The sequence below is a fragment of the Grus americana genome, chromosome Z (assembly GCF_028858705.1).
Source record: "Grus americana isolate bGruAme1 chromosome Z, bGruAme1.mat, whole genome shotgun sequence".
NCBI lineage: Eukaryota > Metazoa > Chordata > Aves > Gruiformes > Gruidae > Grus > Grus americana.
This window is the reverse complement of record NC_072891.1, coordinates 26,109,187-26,135,670: the sequence shown is the minus strand read 5'-3', so window position 1 is coordinate 26,135,670 and position 26,484 is coordinate 26,109,187. Positions and strand designations below refer to the sequence as shown.

At 36.3% G+C, this 26,484-nt stretch overlaps 1 protein-coding gene across 13 annotated transcripts in view; it reads left to right on the top strand.

Moving 5' to 3' along the window:
• Positions 1-637: 637 nt before the first annotated feature.
• Positions 638-26,484, top strand: part of TENT2 (terminal nucleotidyltransferase 2) — a 44,786-nt gene continuing 18,939 nt past the window's right edge. Inside the window, exons 1-12 of one of the 13 annotated variants that reach the window (XM_054809573.1) lie at positions 642-846; positions 1,069-1,164; positions 3,418-3,609; positions 4,224-4,349; positions 6,495-6,744; positions 7,867-7,981; positions 8,098-8,189; positions 8,967-9,033; positions 13,596-13,665; positions 17,407-17,483; positions 20,790-20,918; positions 24,940-24,983. In XM_054809573.1, the coding sequence (XP_054665548.1) occupies positions 3,455-3,609; positions 4,224-4,349; positions 6,495-6,744; positions 7,867-7,981; positions 8,098-8,189; positions 8,967-9,033; positions 13,596-13,665; positions 17,407-17,483; positions 20,790-20,918; positions 24,940-24,983 (1,125 nt within the window). In that variant the 5' untranslated portion in view covers positions 642-846; positions 1,069-1,164; positions 3,418-3,454. Of the gene's footprint in view, positions 847-1,068; positions 1,165-3,417; positions 3,610-4,223; positions 4,350-6,494; positions 6,745-7,866; positions 7,982-8,097; positions 8,190-8,966; positions 9,034-13,595; positions 13,666-17,406; positions 17,484-20,789; positions 20,919-24,210; positions 24,856-24,939; positions 24,984-26,484 lie in introns of those variants that run through there. The other 12 variants (XM_054809571.1, XM_054809578.1, XM_054809583.1 and 9 more) reach the window with 12 other exon arrangements.

Genomic DNA, 26,484 nt, shown 5'->3' with positions numbered 1-26,484 from the left:
CCCGTTCTTGACTTCACATTTATCCTAGTACATCTACAATCTCTGGTGGCCAAATCCTAAGTTATTTATTCAAATACTATCTTTTGGACACGTTTCTGAACAGTAGTTAAATTGCTATGGGTCAGTAACTTTAGAAAGCAAGATACCCACACTGGTGTTTCTATCTTTTGGCCTTAGTGAGAAGTGGTTGTCAGTGGAGCACTGTAAGCTGTAACCTCTGCCGTTTATTCCTTCCTCAGCACCGACGGGCTGTCAGATGTTTGTTAGAGAAGCTACTTGCGATTTATGACACCTGGGAACAGAGAAAACACCAGCCCGTGAGGCCGGACTTTCGGTTTCTGCCTGTACCGAGACATGATGGTGCAGCAGCCCCAGCCCAAGTGCCGAACTGACACCACCGCCGCCGCCTGACAAAGCGGCGCAGGAACGGGGCGGGCGCAGGAACGGGGCGGCCGCAGGCCCGTATTCCCGCCCCGCCCGGCGCCGCCCGTGCCCCTCCGCACCCCCAGCACCTCGGCGAGCAGCTGCCTCAGCCACACGGCCTCACAGCCTCACGACCACACAGCGCCGCGCCCCCGCCGCCATAGGTCCGCCCCTGCGCATGCGCGTCGCTTCCCTCCTAAGGGGAGGGCGAGCCGGTGCGTAGTGGGGAAGAAGTGGTGTGAGAGTTGGGTGGGGTGGCTGCTTCCTGTTGGCGTCCCTGCATCCGGGTGAGAGGGCAGCGCTCAGCTGGAGGAGCTGTTGTCCGCTTCCTTCTCGTTCCGTCCCACCGGGAGGAGACCGCGGGTAGGGGGTTCCTTGGTGCCGCTTGCGGGCCCGCATCGCCTGCCTCCGCTCAGGCTCGGCGTGAGTCTCCCGGCGGGGTGCGGGAGTCCCCTCTTGCCGTGGGGAGAGGCGCCGGGGGTGGGGGTGCTGGGTGGAGGGTGGCCCCGGCCGCCTCCCGCTGGGCCGCTGGGCGCTGAGGTGGGGGGCTGGCGGGGCTCCGGTCGCTGCGGGAGCGGCTTTGTGCGCTTGGGCTTGCCTGTACGGGAAGTGTACCGGCATTTACTTGTGTGCTTCCCCCAAAAGTACACGCTTTTTTGGAGAAAGTGCCCACTGGGACAAGTCTACCTGAGTTGTAGCGCTTATGAAACTCTTTTTGGAGAGCCTGGCTATTCCGCCAAGGTAATTTGTACTGAAAGCGGCGGTAAATGCAGTTGTAGCCACTGTGGGACGGCAGTGTTACTACGTTGTTTTGTTTTGGTTTTGGGAAGGTAGCTCCTTCGTTGTTTTTCTTTCTGGTATTTACAGCATTTCTTTCTGGTATTTACAACTCCAGAGACTAAAGAGAGCGTGTTACCTTTGCAACTCAATCTTGAACTTTGATGCATGGTTCTGTTACTGATAAATTATATCCATAAATTGCTTACTTTGATGCATGGTTCTGTTACTGATAAATTATATCCATAAATTGCTTACTTTGATGCATGGTTCTGTTACTGATAAATTATATCCACAAACTGCTTATGTATACCGTGTGTGATGCTAAGAGTGCCTGGGCTGCTTAGAGATGAATGAGGTGTGCTAACAGTTGTTATATCGCCTGCTTGTACTAGAAATAGAAAAGTTTAGACTGCATGTAAATGTAAGTCAGATTAAATTTAAATGTCAGTGGCTTTCTTACCATGCAATTCTATGTTGTTTCTTTAGCAGAACTGAAAGTAAACATCCCCAAAATAACTTACTAATACATAATACTTCCCTGTCCCCTGTGCTGCTGTGCTCCACCACCTCCTCCCCCCCCCCCCCAAAAAAAAAAAGAGGAGAAAAAACTGTGAGAGCATTAATCTTGACAGCTTTTTCTTGGAGCTAGCACAGCAACATCTGTGTAGGTAGTACCAAGTTTTCAATAGCATGGGTTGTCATCACAGGAAGTAAGGAACAAAGTCAAACCTGAGCAAATAGACTCTGTTTATTTGTCTCTATTCCACGCTAATGCTACCTGTGGTCACAGCTGTAGCTGGCCAAGCAGGTGACATGACAACAGTCCGTAGTGGTAGGTGAAAGACTTCAAGGCTATGTGAGACCTTACTGCAGTAAAGTTAGGGGTAACTGATTTTATTTAAGCTTATGAGAGAATACCTATTAATGTATCTTAATGCATGCATTTATTTATTTATTTGATTGGTAATTGAGAGAACCTAAAAGTGATTCTTTAATTTTATTCCAGACTTAGACTACTGTGTGGTGATAGCGTTTCCGTGCCGGGGCATGGCTCTGTCAGCACTCTTTTCAATTGTATTATTGAAACATTGGGTTGATAAAAAGGTTTTTATGTAATAATTAGGGAAATACTGCTATTGCTTTTATGATTTCTAAGTGTTCCAGTTATAAGTTGTTAAAAACTTCTTCCTCTCGTATTTGAATCCCTCTGTTGCAGGGAATTGAATATTGAGATCAGTCATGCCCAACTGTGTGTATCAGTGACACATCTTCTTTGTTTGCAGGGTTCTTACTTAAGACTAAAGTAAAAAACTAATTAAGAAACTTGAAAATAATGTCAGGTTTTCACTGCACTAAGAGATATGCATAGTACAGATAACTGGTTTTTAAAATCTTCTGATACTTTTTTCCCAGTGTAAAGTCTGATCTTTTATTGTTTTCAACATTTAAGTTGAGCTTAAGGTAGAACACTGATGATTTGCAAAATGAATGCAATACACAGTTTAACCTGTTGTAGAGACCAATATTTTCTTTTTCATCCAACCTTTTTGTTAATGTGTAATGCATATAATGATACAAGATCAAACAGCAGTCAGATATGCCAGAATTAATTTTAAATTTAAAAGATACTAAACCTATATTTTGCTATCACAGAATCTATTCAGCAAGCACAAACATAACATTATATATATATGTGATATTCTTAAAGCATGAGTAGATTACTTTCCAATTGCTGTCATAATTTGGCTGCTTCTTTGTATATCATTTAATGAAAAAAAAATTAATTTTACTTCATGATCAGCCGCATCTTCATGTTCTCATGATGTAGTCAAGTGTTTCTTCTCATATATTGTGTACCTCATTGTGGAATGTTTGAAATAAGAAACATATTCCACTGTAATATGTTACTTTTCCTTAAGTTGAAAACTCTTGTGTCATGGAATTTTTCTAAAATTAATCTTAAAATGGAAGGGAGCAAATAAAAATTCACTTTTAAACATACATAAAGTAAGTAGTAATTGTAAAACTTATGAGTATATAGTATTTTTATTTAGTATCTTCTCCTGAAAGGAGGTAAAACTAGCCCACAATCACAACTCTTTTATGGAATTTCTTGAAATGTATTCTAGATTATCTGAATTTTTAAACCAAGAGTGTAAAAGGTAAACAGTATTTCTTGTTGCCTCATTTCAGTTTTTTTTTTTTTAAATGTAGGTAAAAGGATACATGTTCACTTCAAATAGAAAGGAGCATGTTCCCAAATTCCTCCAACTTGGGTCGTCCACCCTTCCCGCGAAAACATCAACAACAGAGTAATTTCTTTAATAAACTTCCTCTAAGTATACCACCTACTTTTCTTTCTCACCAGCAAATTATTGATGCTCAGTTTAATTTTCAGAATGCAGTGTAAGTATAGTTAGATTTGATAATGGGGATTGGGTTGAAAAAGAGTCTTTCGAAAGAAGTATTTCTGTTTATGGAGGATGTTTTTCACTGTTTTTAACATTAAACTGCATTAAACTTTACACATGACACCTTCTTATTTTTCAAAACAGAGCTGTATCAATTCTATTGGTGACCTGCAAGTTTTAATGTTCTCCTCCATTGTGCATAATTCATGAGATCCATTGCACTGATTAGAATTAATAATCCCCAATTCAGCTTTGAAGATCTTCAGTTATATATGTTTACTGAGGAAAACAGGAGGGAGATGAGAAGGGGAAGAAACATTTATTCTTGGGGTTAAATTTCAAGACGCAATAGTATTCTTTTAGATTCTTAAATTTAACAGTACCTTAAGTTAATTTGTTTGCAAATCTCTTCTTTGTGTGTGCTGTGAAGAATGACCATCTTCAATTTTTTTGATGAAAAATATATTATGTACTGAAATAGCTCTTAATTTTAGATAGAAAGGACAGATGTATTGCTTCTAAGAAAAAAATTACAGGACTTGCTGAGTTTCATATTCAACCCATAAAAAGCATCTTAATTATCATATGAATAACAGTTATGGATTGTAGTCTTTCCAGGGCTCTCTTGAGTGGGAACCTTGCAACTATTCCAGCTGGCAGACCGCAGTCACTGACTTATGGAAATGGCAGTCCAGTACATTTGTCTGATGCCCCTGCGTCATTCCGAGGAAGAAAGTAAGTTATTTGTGTGTGATTAATTCTGGTTGCAATATACCCATGGTGAAGCTTGTCTAATATCAATTTCTTATGCAACTTGAATTTTGTTAGAAATTGCAACAATATTGAATAAAATGCTTTTTGATGAAACAGGCCATGCCATGGCTCTTTAAAGTGTTCATGAACCTGCTTTTGAGTTTTTTAGTAGTCATGAGTGACTTAGTATGTGTAGTTTTTCTCTTCCAACAGCTGTAGCCTTACAGAACTGTGACTTAAGTGTTTTATTTTAATACTATAATAGGTTGTAGTCTGTGTGTACTTGACTACAAGAGTGTTTGTGTCAATAAATTGAGTGTTCTCTTGCTCTTAACTTGACAAATTAACAGGAAGAGTGCACCCTCAATGTTTTGTGGGAATTGTGATGTTTTTCTGATGGATGACTTTACTAATTATGTGATGCTTTATTTTTCAAGTACAAAGTGCTAAATTCAAGCATATGTAAGTTCTTTTTTTAAGAGGAATTTTATGGAAACATAGTTTTTCTACTTTTCAAAAAACAACTTACTTGAATTTACTTAACTTCCTTTGTTACTTTAGTTGCAACAGAAAGAGGAATTTCAGATGAACACATGGTTTTATTTTCTTTTAACATTCTAGAAAAAATCACTTATCAGTTCAGAAATAGTAGTTGATAACGCGTTTGTAATAATTCTTTGAATCAGAGTTTATGTAATCTATCTTCAAACTATTTCCTGTATTTCTTCTCCGGGTTTATCAGATGAGAAGATAAGTACAATGAAATATATATGGTATTAAGTTATAGTTGAGTATATAACTGTCACATAAATTTAAAAGTTCCTCGTTTCATGCTGCATGCATGTTTTCATCTTGCCCAGCCTGGTTTATGGAAAGCTGTGCTATGTTAGGAGATTTGCAGTCAACTAGCTAATCCTTAGATCTTGAGTCAAGTCTTCACAAGGTGCTTTTGCTGAACATGAGTTCATGCAAGTTCTTGTCAGTCAAAATAGGCTGAAACAGTGTTATGTTTTGATTTAACATTACATTGAATATCTGTAAGATTGCAGGTAGGTAATGTTATCAGAACTTCTTTCAGACTTGAAAACTGAAATGATGACTTCAGGTGTCTTCAGTTAGATTTTTATTATTGATACTACTATCTGTCCAGGTCCCCAAACTGTTTTCATGCCAGCTTTTCTGTCTACAAGAAATGACTGTAGTTTTATTAATATTTAATTCATATGAACATTTGATTTCACGCTTTTTAATTAAAAAATGTATGAGTACCCCCACACTGGTTAACTTTATGCAATACTTGATGTATAAAGAAAACATGAATGTCCTCTCTTACTCTTTACTGTGGATGAACCACAGTATTCAACCACTGTTCAGCTTTCACTACATTTTCTTAATGAAGAATTTGGATGCCAAGGGGCTGTCTGTAAGATTGCTATATCTCTTCAAATATATTTGAATTCCTGTGGCAAATGACTTACTGAGGACATATAGACTAGTGTTTGAAAATGAGACATTAGGTTTATGATCTGTGTAGCTTAATACAATCGTTAGTTTGACTTGTCAAATGAATAGTGTTTCTTTTTTGCCTAGATTACACAGTTTACCGTCTAAGACAGACAAATGTTACACTTTGAATGGCTGGTGTGATAAATTCAGTAGTGGGGAGGGGAGAAAAACTTATACATCACTGGGTATTTGGAACTCACAAAACTTCTTGCTGCATTTAACGTTGATTTAAAAGAAAAGTACCCTTATATAGTCTGTATGTATCCTTTTTTTTTTTTTAAAAAAAAGTATGTCATCACCAAAATAGTATGACCAGCTTTCTGAGCTGTCCTGCTGAACTGGCCATTTAAGTTTCAATTGCTTAATACGGATGCTCTTGTACAGCAGTTGCATCAATTCACTTCAAGTATAGCTGCAGTTCTGCAGTTGTGTGTTCTCTTTTCCCATTCCAAGTTTATTTCACCTAATATCCAGGATGGGCATACCCTTTATTCTGTAGAATACTTGCTTTTAGTGTAATAGTCACATAATTAATCATTGGTATTTGTACTTTGTAGCACTTTTAATCATAGGTTGGAGCTTCCAAAGTAGAGGAATTACTGTCTCTTTTTTTTATTTTAGGAGACTAAGGGAACAAAGTATACCAGAGGATGTCAAACGACAGCGATTTCATTCACATCGTTGCGAAACAACTGTAGTTAACCAAGTAGTGCCTTTACCAGAAGAACGTAGATATTCCTTCCCAGGATCAATTCGTTCTCCACTGTTCCGTGCACATTACGTACCAGATTTAACTTCATGTGTTCCTCCATTGCAAGATAGTTTGTTTCCACGTCCTATAGAAACTACTCTCCCTGTGGCCAAAGATAAGGTATTATCTTCCTATGCCTGTGCATGTGCCTTCTTGAGTAGGCAGGGCCCAATGGTGCTGTGGAAGACCACAAACATTTCTGCAAGGTTCTTTGACAGTGTCATGGGGTCTCTATAGCTGAGCTGTCATTAGAAGGAATATCAATAAATGTAGCTGCTGCTATGGTCCTATATAGCCTCCTTGGGTGTGTTTGGGTTTGGAGCATTTTTGGGGGGTAGGGGAGATACTTGCTTGTGTTGTTTGGTTTCCATATTAATGTCAGGAAACCTACGTGTCTGCTGCAGGAAGTAGAAATTGGAGGGATGGTCCATCTGTCATGTGATTGGAGGTGGGGAGAATACTGATGAAAAATAAAACCTAGTAATGTGAGAGAAGCCCATTCTGAATAAATACAGTATTGGTCCTGTAAAGATGTCCTATGCCTCTCTTCAGCAGGAGATAAAGTTACTGTCCTAGCTGTTCTGGAATATTGAAGAGAATGTCTTCTTTAGGTGGACAGTGGAGTTGGAACTGTGTTTTTCCTTCTTATTTAAAAACCCCCAAACATGTGGCTAATCAGTCTTCATACTTTATCTGCACCAACATGATGGAAGATTTTTTTAGTATAAATATGTCTGTTGATTGTAGCATGTAACAGTGTTGTGAAAGAGAAACAGTTAATAATGTCTTCCCCAAAGATCTTACAACTACTTTAATAGTTTGCATGGAATAAAAAAAGAAAGCTAACTTAAATCAGTTCTAATATTTATTTTTCCTCCTTTTACTGATAGACAAACTGTTGACATTAAAGTCAGCAGAAGATATCTCTGATCTTTCACTGCTGAGTGAAATTTCCTGAAAGGCTGCAGATACTGATGAGGCAAAAATTATTGTCTGTGTACAGACATTTTATAACATATTGAACAAATTTAATTTTAAAAACTTTGCAGAATATTTTTCTGAGGAGTTGTTCAACATGAATTCAAGTCCGGTAAAACTCTAGACAATGGAATAGGTTGTATGAAATGATGCTGGATATTCTAATTTTTTTTAATGCAGTCTTGTGTTTCATGTAATTTACATCTCTGGCAGGAAAGAATGTTCACTTCTTTATATCTTTACTTTTTGACTGTGCGTGTCAAGTTAAGTCAGCAGGTTTTGGCATTGTTTCAAGCATGTCAGCAACAGACTTGTGATTTGAACAGAAAAGAGCTCTGCAGAACAGAACTCCAGAGAGAAATTCAGCGAATTTTTCCACGTATGTTTTCATTTTGATTACTTAATGTCAGTTTGAATGTTCTTCAGGTTCGTGTTCTGTCCTTCTTATACTAGATATGTCATATCAGTTTTTATTCTGTGATTCTTGTATTACAGAGAGCAGACTCTTTTTGGTTGGGTCCTCACTGAATGGGTTTGGCACTCGTAGCAGTGATGGTGACTTGTGCCTGGTAGTTAAAGAAGAACCAGTAAGTCATTTAAAACATGAAATTAAAACAAAGTCTGGTTTTAAAATTTATGTGGTTTTATAAGGCTGTATTCTAAAATGAGAAACAAGTGGTCAAATCTTTTTCATTTAATAACATATTTTTGCACTTATAATAGCTATGAACTGTGGTCCCAATAAAGTTTCAAATTTAACCTTATAAACCATTTAACCCACAAAATATTCAAAAATAAGCATTACCCTCATCCCATAAGTGAAAAAAGCACAGCAAAACAGAAAAGTAAACTGCCTAGAATCATGAAGAAAATTGTTTAGAGAAGTCTAATTCATCTTAGATGCAGGAAACTTTTAATAAGTACAACTTTTTTATTTCATTATTTAGATTCATAGCCACTAATTTTAGTGAGGGACATAAGAAGGAATTTGATATGCAGAATATCTCAGGTACTTTTGGTGAGAGAAAATGTTTATGAATTTAGGTTGAGAGAAAAGATGTAACAAAGAGCATAATTTTGAAAGCATTGAAGTGTCATTGAAAAAGAAGGAAAGGACATTTATGTTAACGTGGTGCTAGGTTTTCATCCGGTTCTGTGATTTGTGAATGTCTTATAGTTACTTTCCCTATTGAATATGAATTGTTCTGCCTGGCTTTTGCTGCACTAAATGTAGGCTGTGGAATGTGTTGGTATACATGTTCATGTCTTATTCTGAGCATTAATTTTATTTGAAAAGTAAAGCATGCCTGCTTGGAACATCTAAATGAGAGATATCAACTTTTTTCTGTAATATCATATTTCAGGTAAATCAGAAGACTGAAGCAAGGCATATACTCAGCTTAGTCCATAAACTCTTCAGTACTAAACTTTGTAAGTTCCCAACTACAGTGAGGTGGTAAGATTATTGGCAATTCTGGAAGAAGTATTGATGCACAGTTGTAACTAATTTATGTAATTGCATCTTGTCTAGCTTATCACAGTATTGTTTGGAGAAAAGCTATAAGTACTTAGTAATGTTACTTATCTTGGTGCTGATGGATAGTAGTTAGAAAAACATAATGTTTGCCTTGCAAACTTGTGGGCTTCAAGAACAAGTAGCATCTAAAATGACTTTGTGAATTGGCAGGGGAGAAGTTGATTTCTCTCTGGGAAGCCTCTGTTAGTGAACTCTTACTACTCTTCTAGTTTGCAGTGCATTTCAGAGACAATAGTCTAAGAATTTGAGAATTTGTAAAATAAGATGTCACTCACAGTAGACTCTGTAGAATTGATTTTTTTTTTAAATTTTTTTTGGGGGGGAGAGGGGAGCTTGTTACCAGTGAAATAATTAACTTAAGCACCTAGTGAAGACAATATTAAATGTTGACAGTTCCAGCACATATAGGAGAAACAGGTGAATTCACAGTTCTTACAAGTTGTTTAGACTCCCTTCAGATGAAGAATTCACATGGGCAGTTCTTGACTTAAATGTGAAAGCCTCCTACTTCAAAGAGGCTTTTGTACCATCCTGTGAATTGTAAAAGACCCTGTCATTTATTGATATCAATGACTGTCTTGGCCTGTTTCTCAGACTTGTGATATAATCTTTGATGCCACTTCTTGCTGTTCTGAACAATCCTGCAATAGTAAAAGGATTTAAATGTATTTAAATGCAGACTTCAAAATTTCTTCGTTGGCAAGGGTGCATACCCAGACTTCAGTAGCTCACTTGGAGAGACTTGATAGTTCCATCACAGAATAGGCATCTGATATTTAATGGCTTATTACTATTGTATATTGATGTTTGCATAAGGAGTCCAGAGCTTAGTCTGGGTTTGCCTAGGATGGAAGTTGTTCCAGTGCTTTCTGAGGAGCACAGTGATAAAATAGTTGTGTTTACAGGGATCAGAAAGGGAGCATCTAAATAAACTATCACCCTCGTCTTCTTTTTTCTTTTTTTTTTTTCCCAAGAGGTTGTGTTCTGTGACAGAGCTTTAGAATAAAATAAGTGTGTTTGCCAGGGAATATGAATATCAGAAAGACGTGATAGTCACATGGGAGCAAACCCTGAAGGTTTTTGTTTGTGCCATTGCTCATTTTTGATGCTTTCCTAATTATCTGTTATCTTGTAAGTGCCTTTGGTCAGCTTCATTCAATCAAAATCTTCTTTGGAAGATGAGGCAGGACAAAACACTGCTGATATTACCACTCCTGTCAGACTCTCCTAGTTGTGGTATGTAGACCTCTTAGATGATCACTTCTACTACAAGTTTGATTTCGTACCTGTCTTCAGAAGTCAGCTGCTGTTTAATCTTCAAGAATGGGATCTACAAATATATACATTTAAAGAAAAAGCCTCCAGAAATTTTAATTCTTTCTAGTCATTACTTCAACTTGAACCAGAATTCTAAATTTGCAGCTTTTGAAGGGTTAGCAGTGCATATATGCTGCTGCTGTGTACAAGCAAGCTTAAGATTCGTCTGTACCAAGCTTCTTTAAGAATTGCAATTTCATTCCAACAGTATTCTGTATTCTGTTGCACGTGCTTTTTAACAACCTAAAAGGTATGAACCACCTTCTGATCACTATTTTTAAGTTTTGTGCTGTCCAGTTAATACTTGTGATGCTATCCTGTAAGGCAATCCCCTTTGACAATCCTAGCTAAGTATTTCCTTCCTTCTTTATTCTGTCAAAAAAGACTGCAACCTGTTCTCAACAAGCATGTGAGCTGTCATTAAACTTATTCCTTGCTTCACAGAAGAGAATGGCAATAAACATAGTTTGGGCCAAACGTGAAAGCTAACAAAGCATGTCCCGAGATGTAAGAGAAACAAGAAGGGGGAGAAAAGACAAGATGTTATTTAGATCAAAGTTCTTGGGCTGGTTTTGTGAAAGCGTTAAAAGGCCAAAAAGAAATAAGGAACAGATTTGTGGTATAGGTAATGTTCTAGAGCTTTTTTTAACCTTTTCCCAGATAATTTCAGTTGAGAAACTTGGGTGAAGTTTTTTTCCTAGCTGTGCCTCTACTAACATCTTCCTCTTTATTTTTGCACTCTGTGGTGTTCCTCTACATTCCAAAATAAGAGCTATAAGAAGAGTGTGATTCTCTGCTTATTTCACTTTAATTCCATGATTGATTGATAAATTAGGAAGCATTCCAAGTGCAGATTAGATCAGTCTCTTTTACAGTTTGTCTTCCTTTTAGGTAAATAATCTTCAGAACTTTAAGTGCCATCTTTTATCCTTCGTATACAGTTAACTGTGATTATCATATTAGCATTTCATTCTAGGAGATTTGGGAAGTGGATTCAAAATTTATCTACGCTTCAGCTTGTTTCAGTTTCAGGCTTGCAAAAGGTAACAAGTGTGAGCAAGTAATTTGAACCCATCAGATTTAGATGCAGTCTAAATGTTGTGATTCTGCATTTAGAATACTGACTGAAATGAAGATGTGTTCTTTTTTTGAATAGTCTAGTCACAAAGTAGGAAGAAGCTTCTGATATTTATTCACTGTTTTTGTGGCACTTCTTAGTCTTAAAAGCATGTATTGTGTTTCTCCTAGAGGAGGGATGTAAGGATAGTGGTAATATATCTTCCATTTCAAAGACTAGCAGAGTATGTCTAACTTTTCAACTCACTTGTTCAGATACCTGCGCATACCTATTTTTCATAATAGTGGCTAACTTTCCCAGAACCGTATGCTCAAGCCAATGTCTTTTAGAAATGTGAAACATGAATTTGGGGTGATAACTGTTACAACATATGGCAGAGAGTTATAATCCGAACTACTGAGAATAAACATCAACCAATTACTCTCTTCAGGTTTTTCTAGGCAGGATTCATTTGAAAAACAGTTTAGCAGTAGTGGGTTGACTGGCGTTTACTAGCAGAATAAGTAACGAAGAGCTCGTTTTCTCTTAGTTATAAGAGGTGCGGTAGTGTTGAGACTAGGATATCAGAGTGGAATCCACCTAACGATTGTCTAGTGGGGAACATGCAGCAGCTAGGACAAGCAAGGGAACTTGAACTCTAATGATCTTGAAGGACTATGCAGGTGGGTGAGTGAATTCCAGACATCAACAATTAATTCATCCTGTGCTGCGTTGTACCCTCTTTGATTCTTCATGACTCTGGATTCAAACTTCTGTGTCACCCAGTTGAATATTGCACACTAGGGTTTTACCAAACCTGTCATCCAAATGCAATGGAGATGACACTGTTTAATCAAGGTTGCTATCCAAACTGATAGAAATACCTCTTCTTTTTCTCCCCCAAAAAGTGGAGATAAGCCTTTCCTTAAGGTTATTTTTAGTCTGTATTACTTCTAGATTTGTCATACTTATTTATGCTAATTTGAGGTTAATTTATAGAAGCAATGGGAAAATGTATAATGTTACCTATGAGCAAATTCAAGTAGTCCTAGATTTTGCAACAGAAGAAATTACTAAAATCATGCTTTTTGCCCAAATTCATATCATGTAACCTACAGGTTCTGCTTTTCTTTGTCTTTTCCATTACTTTCTTGGGTGCATTTCTTATTCGGGATTACGGACAACTACTGAAAGTAGCCTGAGATATTGTCAGTAATAGGGAAATCACAGACGATAGGACTGACGCAACAGTTCTGGGTAGCTGAGAGCAAAGGTGCATTTGGTGGTACTGTAGGAGTCTGGCAGAGCTTAGCATGTTTGGGTTTGGATGGTCTGGCATTGAGCCTGTGTGTCTGCACTGTGTGGATAATCATCTGAGGTTCAGTCCTGTAACTGTGTATTTGTTGCATGTCCTGTCACCATTAAAGTAGAAGGCAAATAAAGCTTATCCAGTCTTTGATGGAAAGTGGTGTCCTGTTTTCAGTAACAATTTGATAGGAAATGTATTTCTTGGTATGTACTTTATCAGTCAAAAAGGAAGCTTTAAGCATGATCAGTGGGAAAATAGTTAAGTTAATATTTTTTGATCAGTAAAATGCATAATTTCAACTGTAAGCAAACTAAACATGAGTAAATAGTATGCAGCTGAACATGTGCCCATTACTGCAATGTGGTGTTGGGCTTAAGTGTCTGGCTATCCTATATGGGTATGTTCTTGCTCCCTTCTTTTTGAACCTTAATTATAACTACTGAGGATTTCTATTATAAGTACTGCTCAGTGAAAGCATTGTAGAACTGCATTCCTTCTGTTCAAATTTCTTGAATATACTTCCTACAGAAAAGTCTTCCACTAATGTTTTTCTCTAATGTTTAGTGCATTTTTTTCCACGTGTTTTCCTGCATTGTATTTTTGCTGTGGTTGCTAAAGGTTACTTACTTTAGCACAACTCTTCTGATAATATTCTTGCTAAATTTAATAAGCTACTATTTGCTATAAATCAGTCAATATGATTCCACTTTAGGATCTTATTGTAAGATCAGCATCTTACATGAAACCTAATTGCATATTTTTCACACTTTCAGCAACCTACATTGAGCGACCTCAGCTGATTCGAGCTAAAGTGCCAATAGTGAAGTTCAGGGATAAAGTCAGGCAAGTATTCTGTTCAACATAATTTTTTAGACTCTAACATGGGAAAATAATTGTATGTAGTGTCCATATGAGTAGTCCCACTGAAGTCATGCTTTGTTTATTTGGATTGTCCTACAGCTGTATTGCAAATTTGTACAGCTAGCATGCAGTCAGCTTAGTTCCTTGGTGGTCTGAAACACTTCTTCTGTTTCAGATGCTGTTTAGTTTCTGTGATGTGAATTAGTAGCAATACGTTGTGTGTATCTGTGGGTTATCTGTACATAGTGGACTCCAGTTGATAAATGGTTCAAGACAGAGAAACAACAGTGGGAAGAAAACTGTTGTGAAAAATAATTTGCTTGCTGTGCAAACAAGTATTGAGCTACTTAAGGACTAATTCACAGTGTTTACACTATACAACCAACACTAAAACAAACTTCAGTTTCTTGCGATGACGTTTTCTTGATTTAAAATAATTTTGTTCATTTTAGAAGAGTATATTCTGCTGCCTTCTAGGGAGGTATTCTGTGTTTAACAAAGTAGTATTACATGTTCTATTCACAGTGTTAGGTACTAATTTTATGACCTTTTTTTAGAAGGAGGAAGTAATTGGAGAGAAGTGGATGTGTTGCATATTATTGTAGTAATTGTATCTTCATTATGAAGACATGAAAACAAATAATCAAGAGGGATGTACTAGGACAGAAAGCAGTGTATTTCTTATTGTGCATGATAAAAGTTTCTGGCGGAGGAAGAAACTGTTCAAAGCACTCAAATTGGTTGGGACTTGAAGTAATGTTCAAATCTTCCTATATTTATGGGCTTCGATTTTGTAAGAACTTGTATCACCTTCATGTAATAACATAGCTTGACTATTCTTTGTAAATAGGATTTTGAACAACTCTGTTGTATGTAACTATCTTATCCTGCCTATAAGCTTCTAAAATTTTGCAACCCTGTCTGTCTTTTAAAACAAACCAGCCCACTTCTCTGGCCTCTCTTTAAAGAAGTGTATCACAGTGTGCTTTTATCACAATATGCCTTTATCAGGGCAGAAACCCTGCTGTGATAGAACTGGGTCCATCATGTTTACAATTTGAACTAAAATATCATCAATTTAAGATTTTTCTTGCATCTGCTATTATATAACACCTGTTAGGGTTTTAGGTTAATACTTTTTTCATTTACACCTAACCCCATATTTACTTCTGTATACTTGCCTACCTTTTAAAAATTTGAGTAATTTTTATCCAGTAACTTTCTCCTCTAACAGTACAAAAGGTTCTCCCATGCTTTCTGAAAGTATTACACTTGTCAGGCTAAAATTTGGGTTAAATGGCTTGCTTACCTATAACAAAACTAGTCTTTTCATAAATACACTAAATGGTAAATTCCTGGAACAAATATTGAATACAACATGGAGTTATAGCAAGAATATTTTTTCCAATTTAAAATCATTATTTTCTAATAAACTTCAAAAAGAAATGCTAAGTATAGAAGTCTTTTCGTAGGCTTTTGTAGTCCATACTATGGTCACTTGCAAAAAAAAAAAAGTAGCAGTCATGATATTCATATACCTTACAGACAGGATTTAAAGATTCTTTATTTCCTACTAAATCAAAGTACAATCTTCTTAGACTAGAAGCTGCTCATTACATTTTTTTTTCAGAGGAAGAAACAGTATTGTTCACCATCTGGTTTCCTGTATTGTGGTTGGTTTGTTTTTTTTTTTCTTTTTGGAAGAGGGGAGCACTTTGGGGTTTCAGGGTATTCTTAAATTTTTTTTCTCTTTCCAGTTATTTTTTTCTCTTACGTAACCTGTCACCTCCACTCATGTTTTGTCTTTTTATTTAACTATCTGTCTCTTTTCAATATCTTATCCTATGAAAGACAGAGGCTGCTCATATGTATAAATTCATGCACACTCATTCATTTCTTCAGAGGTCTTGAAAAATGGATTGGATATTCTGTAGCCAGGGCTCTAAGCTTGTTTCAGCCAAAACCAGAAACTAAATGTGACAAGATTCCCGTGAAAGCTAGTTTTCTTGATGCCCAGCTGCTGGGAGAAGATGGTAGAATTCAGTGGGTGGTATCTCTGCATCTGAATTCTAATGTGTTGCCAGTGGTCCATATGTAGCTGAAAACTGACATTTTCCACTTACTTTGATTTGATGAATGAGAAAGTTTTCAGTTTGTGTTTCTTCTTTTTAATCTTAAAGGGTTTTTTAGCTCTATAACTATAAGGGAAGATCCATGGCACTTAAAGATTATCTATTTGTTTACTTTTTTTTAGTCTTTCCCAGGAAATACTTCCAATGCTGAGTCTGCTACCAGACAAGCCTTTGATTAATTAACAAGACTTCTGTACTACAGAGGATGCAAAAGCTTCCTCTTCAGCTACATTTGATGTGCAGTTTACTCTTTTCTTCTTCTTTAGTGCTTTTGGTAGAACTCGAGTCCAAACAGTACAAAACCTTTTTCACTTGTCATAATTGCAACATCTATTAAATGTGCGTATAAAAATACAAAATAACTGCAACAGAACTTGCTTAAATAGTTTCTGGTAAACAGTGATCTTGTCAATTGGGGTTAATTTGAATTACACATGCAGCCTGACATATTTCTTTATTACACTTGCACGTACAATTAATACTCTTACTGGTGTTTATGCTTATTTTTAAAACTGTCAAGCAGTAGCTCAAGCTTGTTTATTTTCTGTCCTATTATGTACCATGCTTTTAAAACATCTAAAAAGTCATGCTTGATATTAATTTAGGTTTAAAATTATCTAGTATTTTTATGCAAAGAATGTTTTAATGTAGTTAATGATGTCAAAAACCTTTTGTAAGCATCAAATTAATGTGTGTTATCCAGTTCAGTAATTCCAGGCCCATGTTACCCTTACAATAAATCAAGAAAATACAAAGGAATATTCAGGCAGACAAATGCTATGTGAATGAGACTTGGATATATAAAATGGAAATACCTGTACATTGCAGATGGCTACTTCTTTGTCAATAATAAGCTCTTATTTTGAGTTACAGTCTTGCTATTGCTTCTTAACTATGAATTAATATTGTTTCTTGACTACTGTACATAGTTAAGCTTTATATGCAATATGAAATTCAAACTTTGGTGCAAGGTGCAATATAAATAAATAAGGTAGTGCACGTTAGCCTTGTTCCTATTTGCTGTTAACAGCATGAAACAGTTATTAAAACTGTTTTATCACAAAACATTCAGTGTTTACTATTAAACAGTTTACATTTCAGAGTGCTTGCTGATTATCTGTGACCATCATTGCAGAAGAGAGATTCTTACCTTTTGACCTCTTCCAATTCTCCTTCTCAGTTCATTGGCATGATTTCCTAAACTGATACCTCAGAGGATCCTTCCTGGCATCAAAAGTTGTCCATAAAAAATCATGTAGTGCAAGTCTAGTTTGGAGAAAGATTTATTAAAAATCCAAAACATATTTAATACATTAAGTTGTCCTATGGTCTAAATTTGGATCTACGTGTATTCTTTAAGTAAAACAACAATTACATTTTTATAACAATGGAATTGAAGTCTATAAGCAATTCAAGTACTGTAAACAAAACTAGAGTAGAAATCACAGCATCAAAACTCTTGTTTCAAGAAAGTTTCTAGAGTATTATCTTAAAGTTACATTTCTCTACCTCTTGTCACTAAGTAGGTAATAAATATTCTGAAAATGAATACCATGATGCTTGATTCTTTTTCTTTTCTTCTCCCCAATAGCTGTGTGGAGTTTGACTTGAATGTAAACAATGTTGTAGGAATAAGAAATACATTCCTTCTGAGAACCTATGCATACAGTAAGTTTTCGATGTATTTTCTTATTTCTATAAACTTTGACATTTTAAATTTGTATTTTGGTATTGATAGACTATTAAAATTCAGTTGAATATATTAAGTTACTATATATAATTACCCAGTGAGCTGCATTAGATAGCTTTAAGATAACTCATTGTTGCTTGCTGTAGATATGTGGAGAAAACTGATGTATCAGTTAGATATGTTTTTAATTTAATATATAATATTCAGAAAATAATAAAGATTCTTCATATTAAGGTCCACATACCTGCTACAAGGGCTGCTTCAGTATTCTGCAGATAACAAAATCTTTATACTAATGATTATCTAGTGGTATAATCTCCAGTTTCTATATTTCCTTACAGCCGCTGATAGCTAGCTGTGTCTGTATGCTGGTACAGAGTTTTTTCTTGGAAAATTCAAAATACTGTTTCAGTTTTTATACTAACCCCAAAACAAAACTTGTTTATGTCTCTTCAGTAGTTTGCATTTTAGGGAGATGTTGCAAAACAGACTTCTGAAGGAGAAGTAATAAGAACAGCACTCTTTAGTACTAAACTAAAGTTTTCTCACTTAGCATCACAATGTCATTTGGCAAATAAATACACCAGGAGTGGACCTCAGGCTAATGCTTCTAGGCTATTTGCAGTTCTTCCTTTACCACCTTCTTCAGTTTTTGCATATAGGAATTCCTTTTTAGGGTAGGAAGTTATCAGTAGAAGTTACCTTTACTAGTTAATTTTTACTAATATTTCAGTCAGAGCAGTTTCAGTGTTCCATATTCACGTTACTAGGAGAGTCCACAACTTGTCCTGGATCAGCTGATTAACTGTAATTTCTTCAAACATCCAGGAAGGTGTACACCTGCAGAAGGCTTTCCTTCCAAGCTTGAAAAGGCTGGGGAAATAATCTTTGTCATTCACAGCTTCAGGTGAGGGGTCAGTTCACCGAGTCTGATGTTGATATAGTTGTTCCTAACTTCTGCTACAGATTTCCCTTGTGTTAGCAAATCACTGTGGACAGTGTCAGGCGGACAAGAGTGCAGATGTGAAAAGAGCAGTGGGAAGGGGTCCTACTGTCCAACCTTTTCTTCCATTGTGCCTTGGTGCCCACTTTTATAAGGCTAGCAAAATTAACTTTGTCTCCTGATGAATAAATACTGTTTTCTTGAGGTCAAGGAGTGAGTTAGTAACTAAGGGAGACTTGTGATTGAAAAGATTATTTCCTTAACGTGCTAGACCTTCTTAAATAGGCAAACTATCAAGCATAGTCTGCCTTGTCTTTTCTGGACCAGAAAAGTCTCAGGTGACATAAGGCAGACAAAAGTTAATGGAGAGTTTTATCAGACAATGTCTGTACATACTTTTGGAAGTCACATCGACTGGAGTGTATAGCATTAAGAGTATTAGCCTGCTCACTTAGAGGGCTGAAGGGCTTCAACTTGCATAAGAGGAAAAAAAGATCAAATTATCTCTCAGTGTGGAAGATGTATGGGTCTCTTCTTCCATTAGAACAAATTAGAAGCTCAGGCAAATGACAGACTGGTTATCTTAGTGAGCATGATAAAAAAATACTCATAAATATTTCTGTGGTTGCTCTTGTGTCTTTTTCGAAATCAGCCCTTCTGTGTTGGCATAGGTGCTGTAGAAAACATCAAAGACGATGTGGCAAGAATGTCCACAACAAATATAGGTAGATTAAGTAGAGCTAGAAACTGAAGTCTATGCTGTTGTGTTATCAGTTGTTTGCCTAAGGAGGCATGTCTGTAATTAAATCAGCAATTGATGGTAGGTGTTTTTCAATTAGTGGAAGCTGGACCTTTGAGCCAATGACATTACTGAGCGTTTTCTTGAGGGGGTAGCTTGTTGACTAATGAAAGAATATCAGAAAAGTTAACTGGCCATGTTGCACACTAAGTTTGTTTTATACTAATTACAGGCCCTAGCAGACAGAAAACCTTATCTCAGAATAAGGTCAACTAGAAAGAGACCTTTTCTACTGTGACGCACACAAAAGAGTCCCATTTGGAATTAGAGCCTATTAGGTTTTTTCCGTGAGAGAAAAATGCAATTTCAGTTAATGCGTGTTCATATGATGTCTGTACAGTAATTTTTCTGCATCTTGCAGTTAATAGCCATATTTTTTTAGTTCAACCACTGGTGAATAATGTTAGGAATGAGGTGACTGGTGGTAAGGAGTCTTGTTCTTTCTGAGAGGTCTTCAGATCTAGGACATTCATGTTGAGGAAAAAGAGTACCTCTTACAGGGGCATGTGCACTGCACCACTGTGAACAGGTTGTGAGAAGATCACATGCTTGATAGGATTTTCAGAATAACAGAGAGTACCCCAACTGGTGCTCTTGTAGGCTGGCTGTTGTCACATATGAAGCATTTACTTACTTTTATATTCCTGTCCGGACATGCAGAATAAAAACTTTGCACAATCTTGTCAGGTTAGAAAAAGATACTCCAGAACATGTAAGGCATTGTAAGGCCATCATAAGGCACTTGACTGAGCTGATGATCTGCTTCCACATATCTGCAAATAATAAATAACACTGTAAAGTCCCTGGGAGGTGGTGGTGAGTGACCTCTCACTACAACACATTGCTACCTTAATTAGAAGGCTATCTGTATTCCCAGAAATTCAGAAGATCATACCTGGAATATGACTGTATTTATGTCTTTCCTTACAAAAAGCATGTGTCTTGATTTAATGAGTTATTGTATCTAACATCTCACCTACATAAAAAGCTATTTAGGACAAGGCAAATTTAAAAGTAATGTTTGTATGCAGGGGTTTGTGCTTTCATGGATCCTGAGGAAAACTTAAGAATGAGGTCTGTGTCCTCCAACCAGGAGAATTCTTTTTCCTGCTCTCAAAGTTTATATACTCAAAGCAAAGATTAAAAAAATAAAATAAATTAGATGTAGTCTGTCCTGGCAGCAAGCTAATTCAGGGACAATTAGTACAAAAACTGGAGAGAACTTAAAAAGTAGAATGTGACATTGCTATACTGACTGACTGCATCCAGTTTTGTCTTATCTGCAAGTTACCTGGCACATGCCTTGTAAAGTGTCTGTGGATCTTACTACTCAAAAGATTATTTTCAAATGTAAATTTTTTTCTGATTTTTTTATAAGGTGGATAGTAGTTGTAGAAAAACTAAGTGAATTATATAAAATAGTTGCAAAAGGTAACCTTAGAATACAAAAGTATCATGTTGCTGACATACAAACAAATGTTGGTTGATTACTGTCTAGTTAAATGTGCTTTTTTTTTTGAGATATATTTATTTTACTTGCAGTTGAGAATCGAGTTCGTCCACTAGTACTTGTTGTTAAGAAATGGGCAAGTTTTCACGACATAAATGATGCCAGTCGTGGTACTTTAAGCAGCTATAGTCTTGTATTGATGGTTTTGCACTATTTACAGAGTAAGTATTTTTTGTCTGCTGAAACTGTCTCTTCTAAGTTCATATTTGTGTAGTCTTACTCTTTAATGAAATTAAACCCTAGCAGGAGTCTTCTACACAGAAAAATCTGAAAATAAAGTGGGTTTACTCCATTTCATTAGTGCTGCATTTTTCTTTAACAAGTGGACCTCTTCTCTGGAGGCAGTTACCAGCTTTAAAAAGGTAAAAAATAAAAGTCAATGTACCTGCAGGACACTGTGTAACTATAAAATAAACTCAAGTGCTAGTTAACAGAAATATGCCCCTTAACAAAGGGAAAAACCTAAACATACCAAACCAAAACCCACTGAAATTGGGGGTTTTTTGTTTGGGTTTTTATTATTATTTATTTGGAAACTCCTAAGAATATTCAAAGGGACAAAAAATGCTGTGGGGTCATTTTTCTGTCTTCTAGTGAGTGAAGGACTGAACATGGGGGACATGTATATCCAAGAATGCACTACCATGTGGTTAGATTTTTCCACTGATTACTGTCTCCTGTAAGGTGACAGATGTTGAACACCATTAGAAGTTAGGATATCTGACTGCCAGTGGCAGTGTCTTTTTGTGTGACTTCAATATATTGAAACATTGAACATCCCTGTGGAGCTGGAGAGCTTTACCTGAAAAACTAAGGATCCCTGTTGAGAATTCAAGAAACCCATGCAGTCCAGAAGTCTTTTCAAGGAATAGATTGAAATGAGGTTATTCCCCCTATTTCTTTCTCTCATTAAAAGAAGTCTATGTTTGTGATTTTTGTAGTATGCATTCTTGCTTAAGACTTAAGGCTTATCATTTAAGAAATCATTTAGCTCAGTATGAGTCTCTTGGTTCATATTGGGAGATAAGTGGCTTCAGAAAGGAAGGCAAGGAACCCCTGAAATGTACATGCCTGTGGAAGTATTTAATTCCTATCAGTTCATGTATAGACTGTGTATTTTGCTGCTTGTATTCATTCTATAATTTTAATTGTTTGTTTTTTGGTAATGTGCTGATTATTCTTGTTCATGTTATTTTAATGACAGCTGGTTCTTAACATTTTATGATCGTATCTGTGGACAAATTGCATAGGCTCTCATTTTAGACTTTTCCCCTTTGTCAGTTTGTGTAGGTTTTAATTTATTTTTTTTTTAAATCAGGTAGAAACATTGTTAGCTCCTCTGACAGCTTGTTTGGCCTGGAACGTAGATACTTGCTGTAGAATGGGTAGCCAACTGTTTATTAGTTTCAAGATCACCCTATGCCCAGTCTGTACTAGGGTTGAAAGCTTTTTATGATACTTGATTCAAGCTGGTGGCTTTCTTTCAGCTGGACAGTATCTGTAGTAGAGGACCTAGGAGAGTGTTTTGTGTATTTGTGATCCAGTTGGCTGGGTTAATTCTGAATTGTTTGATGCCCATACTGTGTGCTTGTTGTACCAATCATGAGGACAGTATGACATAAACTAATCTATGCAGTGACTATGTTTGGGTTTTTTTTTCTCTACACCTAGCATGGTGGAATTCCATAGATTTCTTCTGTTTCTGTAGAAAGAAAAGAAAACGTGGCCAAGTCTGTCACAGCTCTCTGCCATGCTGTAGGTGAATGAGTACTTCAATGTAGATCCTTAATACACACCAGGAAAAAAAAATAAAAATCAATCAAGCAAAAAATGTTGATTTGGAGGAGATGAAATGACAATGAACTTAAAAATGCCAAAGCAATTATTAGATACAATATTGAAAATGTTGGGAACTACTGGATGTATAAAGATTGTTATGCAAAGGTGAAGTACAAGCAAGAGAGGAGAAGTAGTATCTTTACATTGTCTAGCAATTAGTGACAATCTTAACAGTGACTTGATAAGCATTTGATAGTTAGTGTTACATGTTTAATGGAAACAGGACTTTTTCACTTGGAAATTTATTCTCCAAATCTATTTTCATTGTATCGCAGTTACTCTAGAGACTTGTTTTGGGTGCTGCGTGCAGTCATGGATAGCCAATTACTGAGCTGTGCATGAAAGTAATGCACAAAAGGGAAGAGAGTAGGAGTTACAAGGAAGTATAAATGTGTAGGTTTGCCAAAAGTTGGTTGACCCTGCAAACATGAGCGCATTTGCTGTCGTAATCTGTGGCACCTGCCACAGCTATCTAGAGAAGGGGAAAAAAGGTTCAAATAATCCTTTTCATGCAAAACTGTGATCAGTTAGCTGCCTGGGAAGGATCAGGAGTCCTCAGGCTGAAGAAGAGCCTTTTACCTGTGCTTCATCAGCCTTTTCTGCCAAAAAAAGGCTGAAGTGTAGTATGGCTCTGGAAATGTATGTAGCACCGTCTAGGTTCTGATGTTTTATTTATGCAGATTTTAACCTTCTCTCCCCCCGCCATTTCTGTTACAGGCATGGAATGCTACTGAAAGTAGCTTGTGTCCTAGTCATAGAATTTCTAACAGGCTTTTGTTGATGTTACTGGGGAGGGAAACAAATAAAAAAAGCTTCCCTTTGCAGTAAATAGTGTCCCTGTCTTCACTATACTAATTTCTTTGCTTTACTACTTAATCCATTTCTGTATTCTTATACTTGTGTGGATGTTTTTAGACCTAAGGTTAATGTGGCTTGAGTTTATTTTATAGATACATCAGTGTCTTGTACATGAACTTTCCTCCAGGTAACAGGTCCAACTATCTTGTACAGTAAGAAAAGGAAAAATCATGTGGCTAGTGGTAAGTGCTAACTCCACTAGCTCCATGCTCTTAGTATAGCATACAGACCCAGATTAAATATCTTGATTGCTTGTATTGCTCAGATTTTGTTGCCTTTTATTTTAGCATGGCAGAGAACTGGAAATTTTCCAAGATGTTGCAGAAATAAGATGCTCTTGCATATTTCTAAACACCCACAAACAAAATAAAAATATTATTAAAGCAGCTGTGATCATATTCTTAGCAGTCCTGCTAGTTAATATAGTAGAGTGTTTGAAGATATGCCAAGCATGTTCTTAGAATTCTGCTGTTCTCATTCTTAGTCCCTATGGAAAACGGATTCTGTAACATCTAATCCCCTGTAAGACCTTGTCTGAAGGGTGAATTAAGTCCCAAGTCCAAGTCCTGTGTGCTGACCTTAATTATCACTCTCCCTAGTGAACGATGTAGACCGATTGTTTAAAAAAAAAAATTAAAAATGCTGGAAACATGATGTTGAAGCTTTAGTATGAGGAGTGCTGTAACAGTACTGTAGCTGCTCTAAGGCTTGAGTGGCATGTGAATGCTCAGGGATTTTTTTTTCTTCTATCTGTAGGACCACCTAACCTGGGAGATAAGGTTCTTCCCTGTTATTTGTATTGTGCAATAGATGGTCTCCCCATCTGTGACTTTTACAAAAGTAACAATTGTTTAGTTCACTTTGTGTTTGTTAGTATCATTAAATGTCTGCATAATCTTTATAACCTGTTTGCTGTTTAGTAGACCAGCTAACTGAATTAGACTGTATTTAAGTATTTTATGGGGATTTTTGTAGTAATGCCTACTAAGTGTGTTGGGCATTTTATCTTTAGCTTGCTTTTGGAGACTCTATATGTAATATTTGCAGCTGAAGAACGTGTGCTTCTGCAGTATCTGGAGACTTCCTCTGCTGTGATAGAATCATATTGTTTTAGATGTAGGAGAAAAATGAGTGAAACTCTGATTTTTCATTTAGGCAATCTGAATGGGTTTCTTATAACCATGAATTAACATGAATTTTAAATGTGAAGTCAATCCCAGCTTCTGTAGAATTTTTCATGACTTCTACAAATAGTAGTATCTTAGTAACATCTTCCCTTAGCTGAATTAACTTCTACTACTACTACATACCAAATATAGTAATAGAAAGATTTGTTGAATAACTTTTATTTTACAAAATTAAAGTTAATTTCTTGATAGATGTTTTTAAGATGGAATTTCAGTCCAGCCCTTTGGTGTAGTTGATATGATGTTGTTTCCTGTGAATTACATGAATCACAGCAACTTTAAACTTTTTTTTTTATAGCCCTACCTGATCCCATCCTTCCATCCCTCCAAAAAATTTACCCAGTAAGTGTTTTTTATGAATTTATTACATCATATATATGTATGAAGCTGCTTATCTGAAATATATGAATTCTTAAATATCTCTAATGGATTAAGTTAAACTCAGTCTGTAAGCCTGGTCATTGATACACTAAACAAAAGCAGGGAAACAGGTTATTTGCTGCTTTTGATCATTTCTTTAGTGAAAACATTGTTATATATGAGATTTCACACACAGTTGGAAACAAGTGCTAATGGAGCTGCTGACCTAATTCTCTTTATGCTGGCTTGAAAATATGCCTGTGTCGTCTGTAACTTTCTGATTCTTATTTCTTAGTACGTTAAGTAGTGGGTTTTGCATCCAACCGTGGTGTTTTGGAATTCCATACCTTCCCACAGCTGTTGAGTTGCTTGATATTTCTGGGTGCAGAGAGTGAATGATACATGTTTACTGAGGAGACTTTTGAGACCTCACAAAATTGGGCTTCAGTCCAACAAGAAAACACTTTTTGGGGGAATTTGTTGTTATGTCCAGATCATACTCTATGGATTTCCAGAGAACTCTGTGAATTGGTATGCTTTGATCCTCTGCAGAATTAGGACTGTAATTAGTGAGACTTAATCTAAGGAAGATTACCTAGAAAAAAGAGCTACCCTCCTAAATATTTGTCTGGGGACAAAAGAGCTATTGCTGAATAGTTCTATTGTATAACTTATGTAGAAAAATTCCTGAATTCCTTCCTCCTTACCTTTCCTCTCACATGTCCCTTTTAAAATGTTTCTTTATTCATAGTTGGTGCCCCTGTCTGTATGTTCTTTTTGGTATATTGCTAATAATTGTGCTGAGGTAGTATCAGAAAACCATTCTTTCTTTTGCATATATTTCCTGTAATGCCGAAATGGGAATATTTGATGACACTGTACATCAGGGAGAAAATACTGTGGCATCAGCCATTTTGGATAATTAGGATAATCGAGATGCAGAAGAAAGCTTTGAGCTATAGTATGCTGCAGTTTTATTTCAATTTTGTAAACCTGCTTAGGCATACCTGTACTAAATTTTTATGGTCCTTATTTTTTCTTCTGATTTTTTTTTTACTGTACTATATACCTTCTAATTTCTTCATTGCTAGTGCTCAACAGTGTTTGAAGCTGTTTTTCATTTCTTGTACACTTAGCTTTTTCTGATGGGGTTTTTGAATTGCTAAATTTGCTAATTACATTTGCTTAAAGCTCACATGCTGTAGTATTTTAAGTTTTGCATAGCATGTAATTTAAAGAAAACAACTATAAGAATTGGTAACTTTTTACTCCTTTATAGTGATAATGCAGACATTTATATTTGTAGTGTTTGAACTATGTAAAGGCCTTCAGAGCACTGTACAAATATTAATGGCTTAAATGATTAAAGTAAAAGTATACAATGCCATAAGCTGAAAAATCTAATGAATTTGTACTAAATGCAAGGTTTTATCTTGGGTCATGTGAAAGCAGTAAATCACTTGCAGGTTCCTATGTTTCTAGA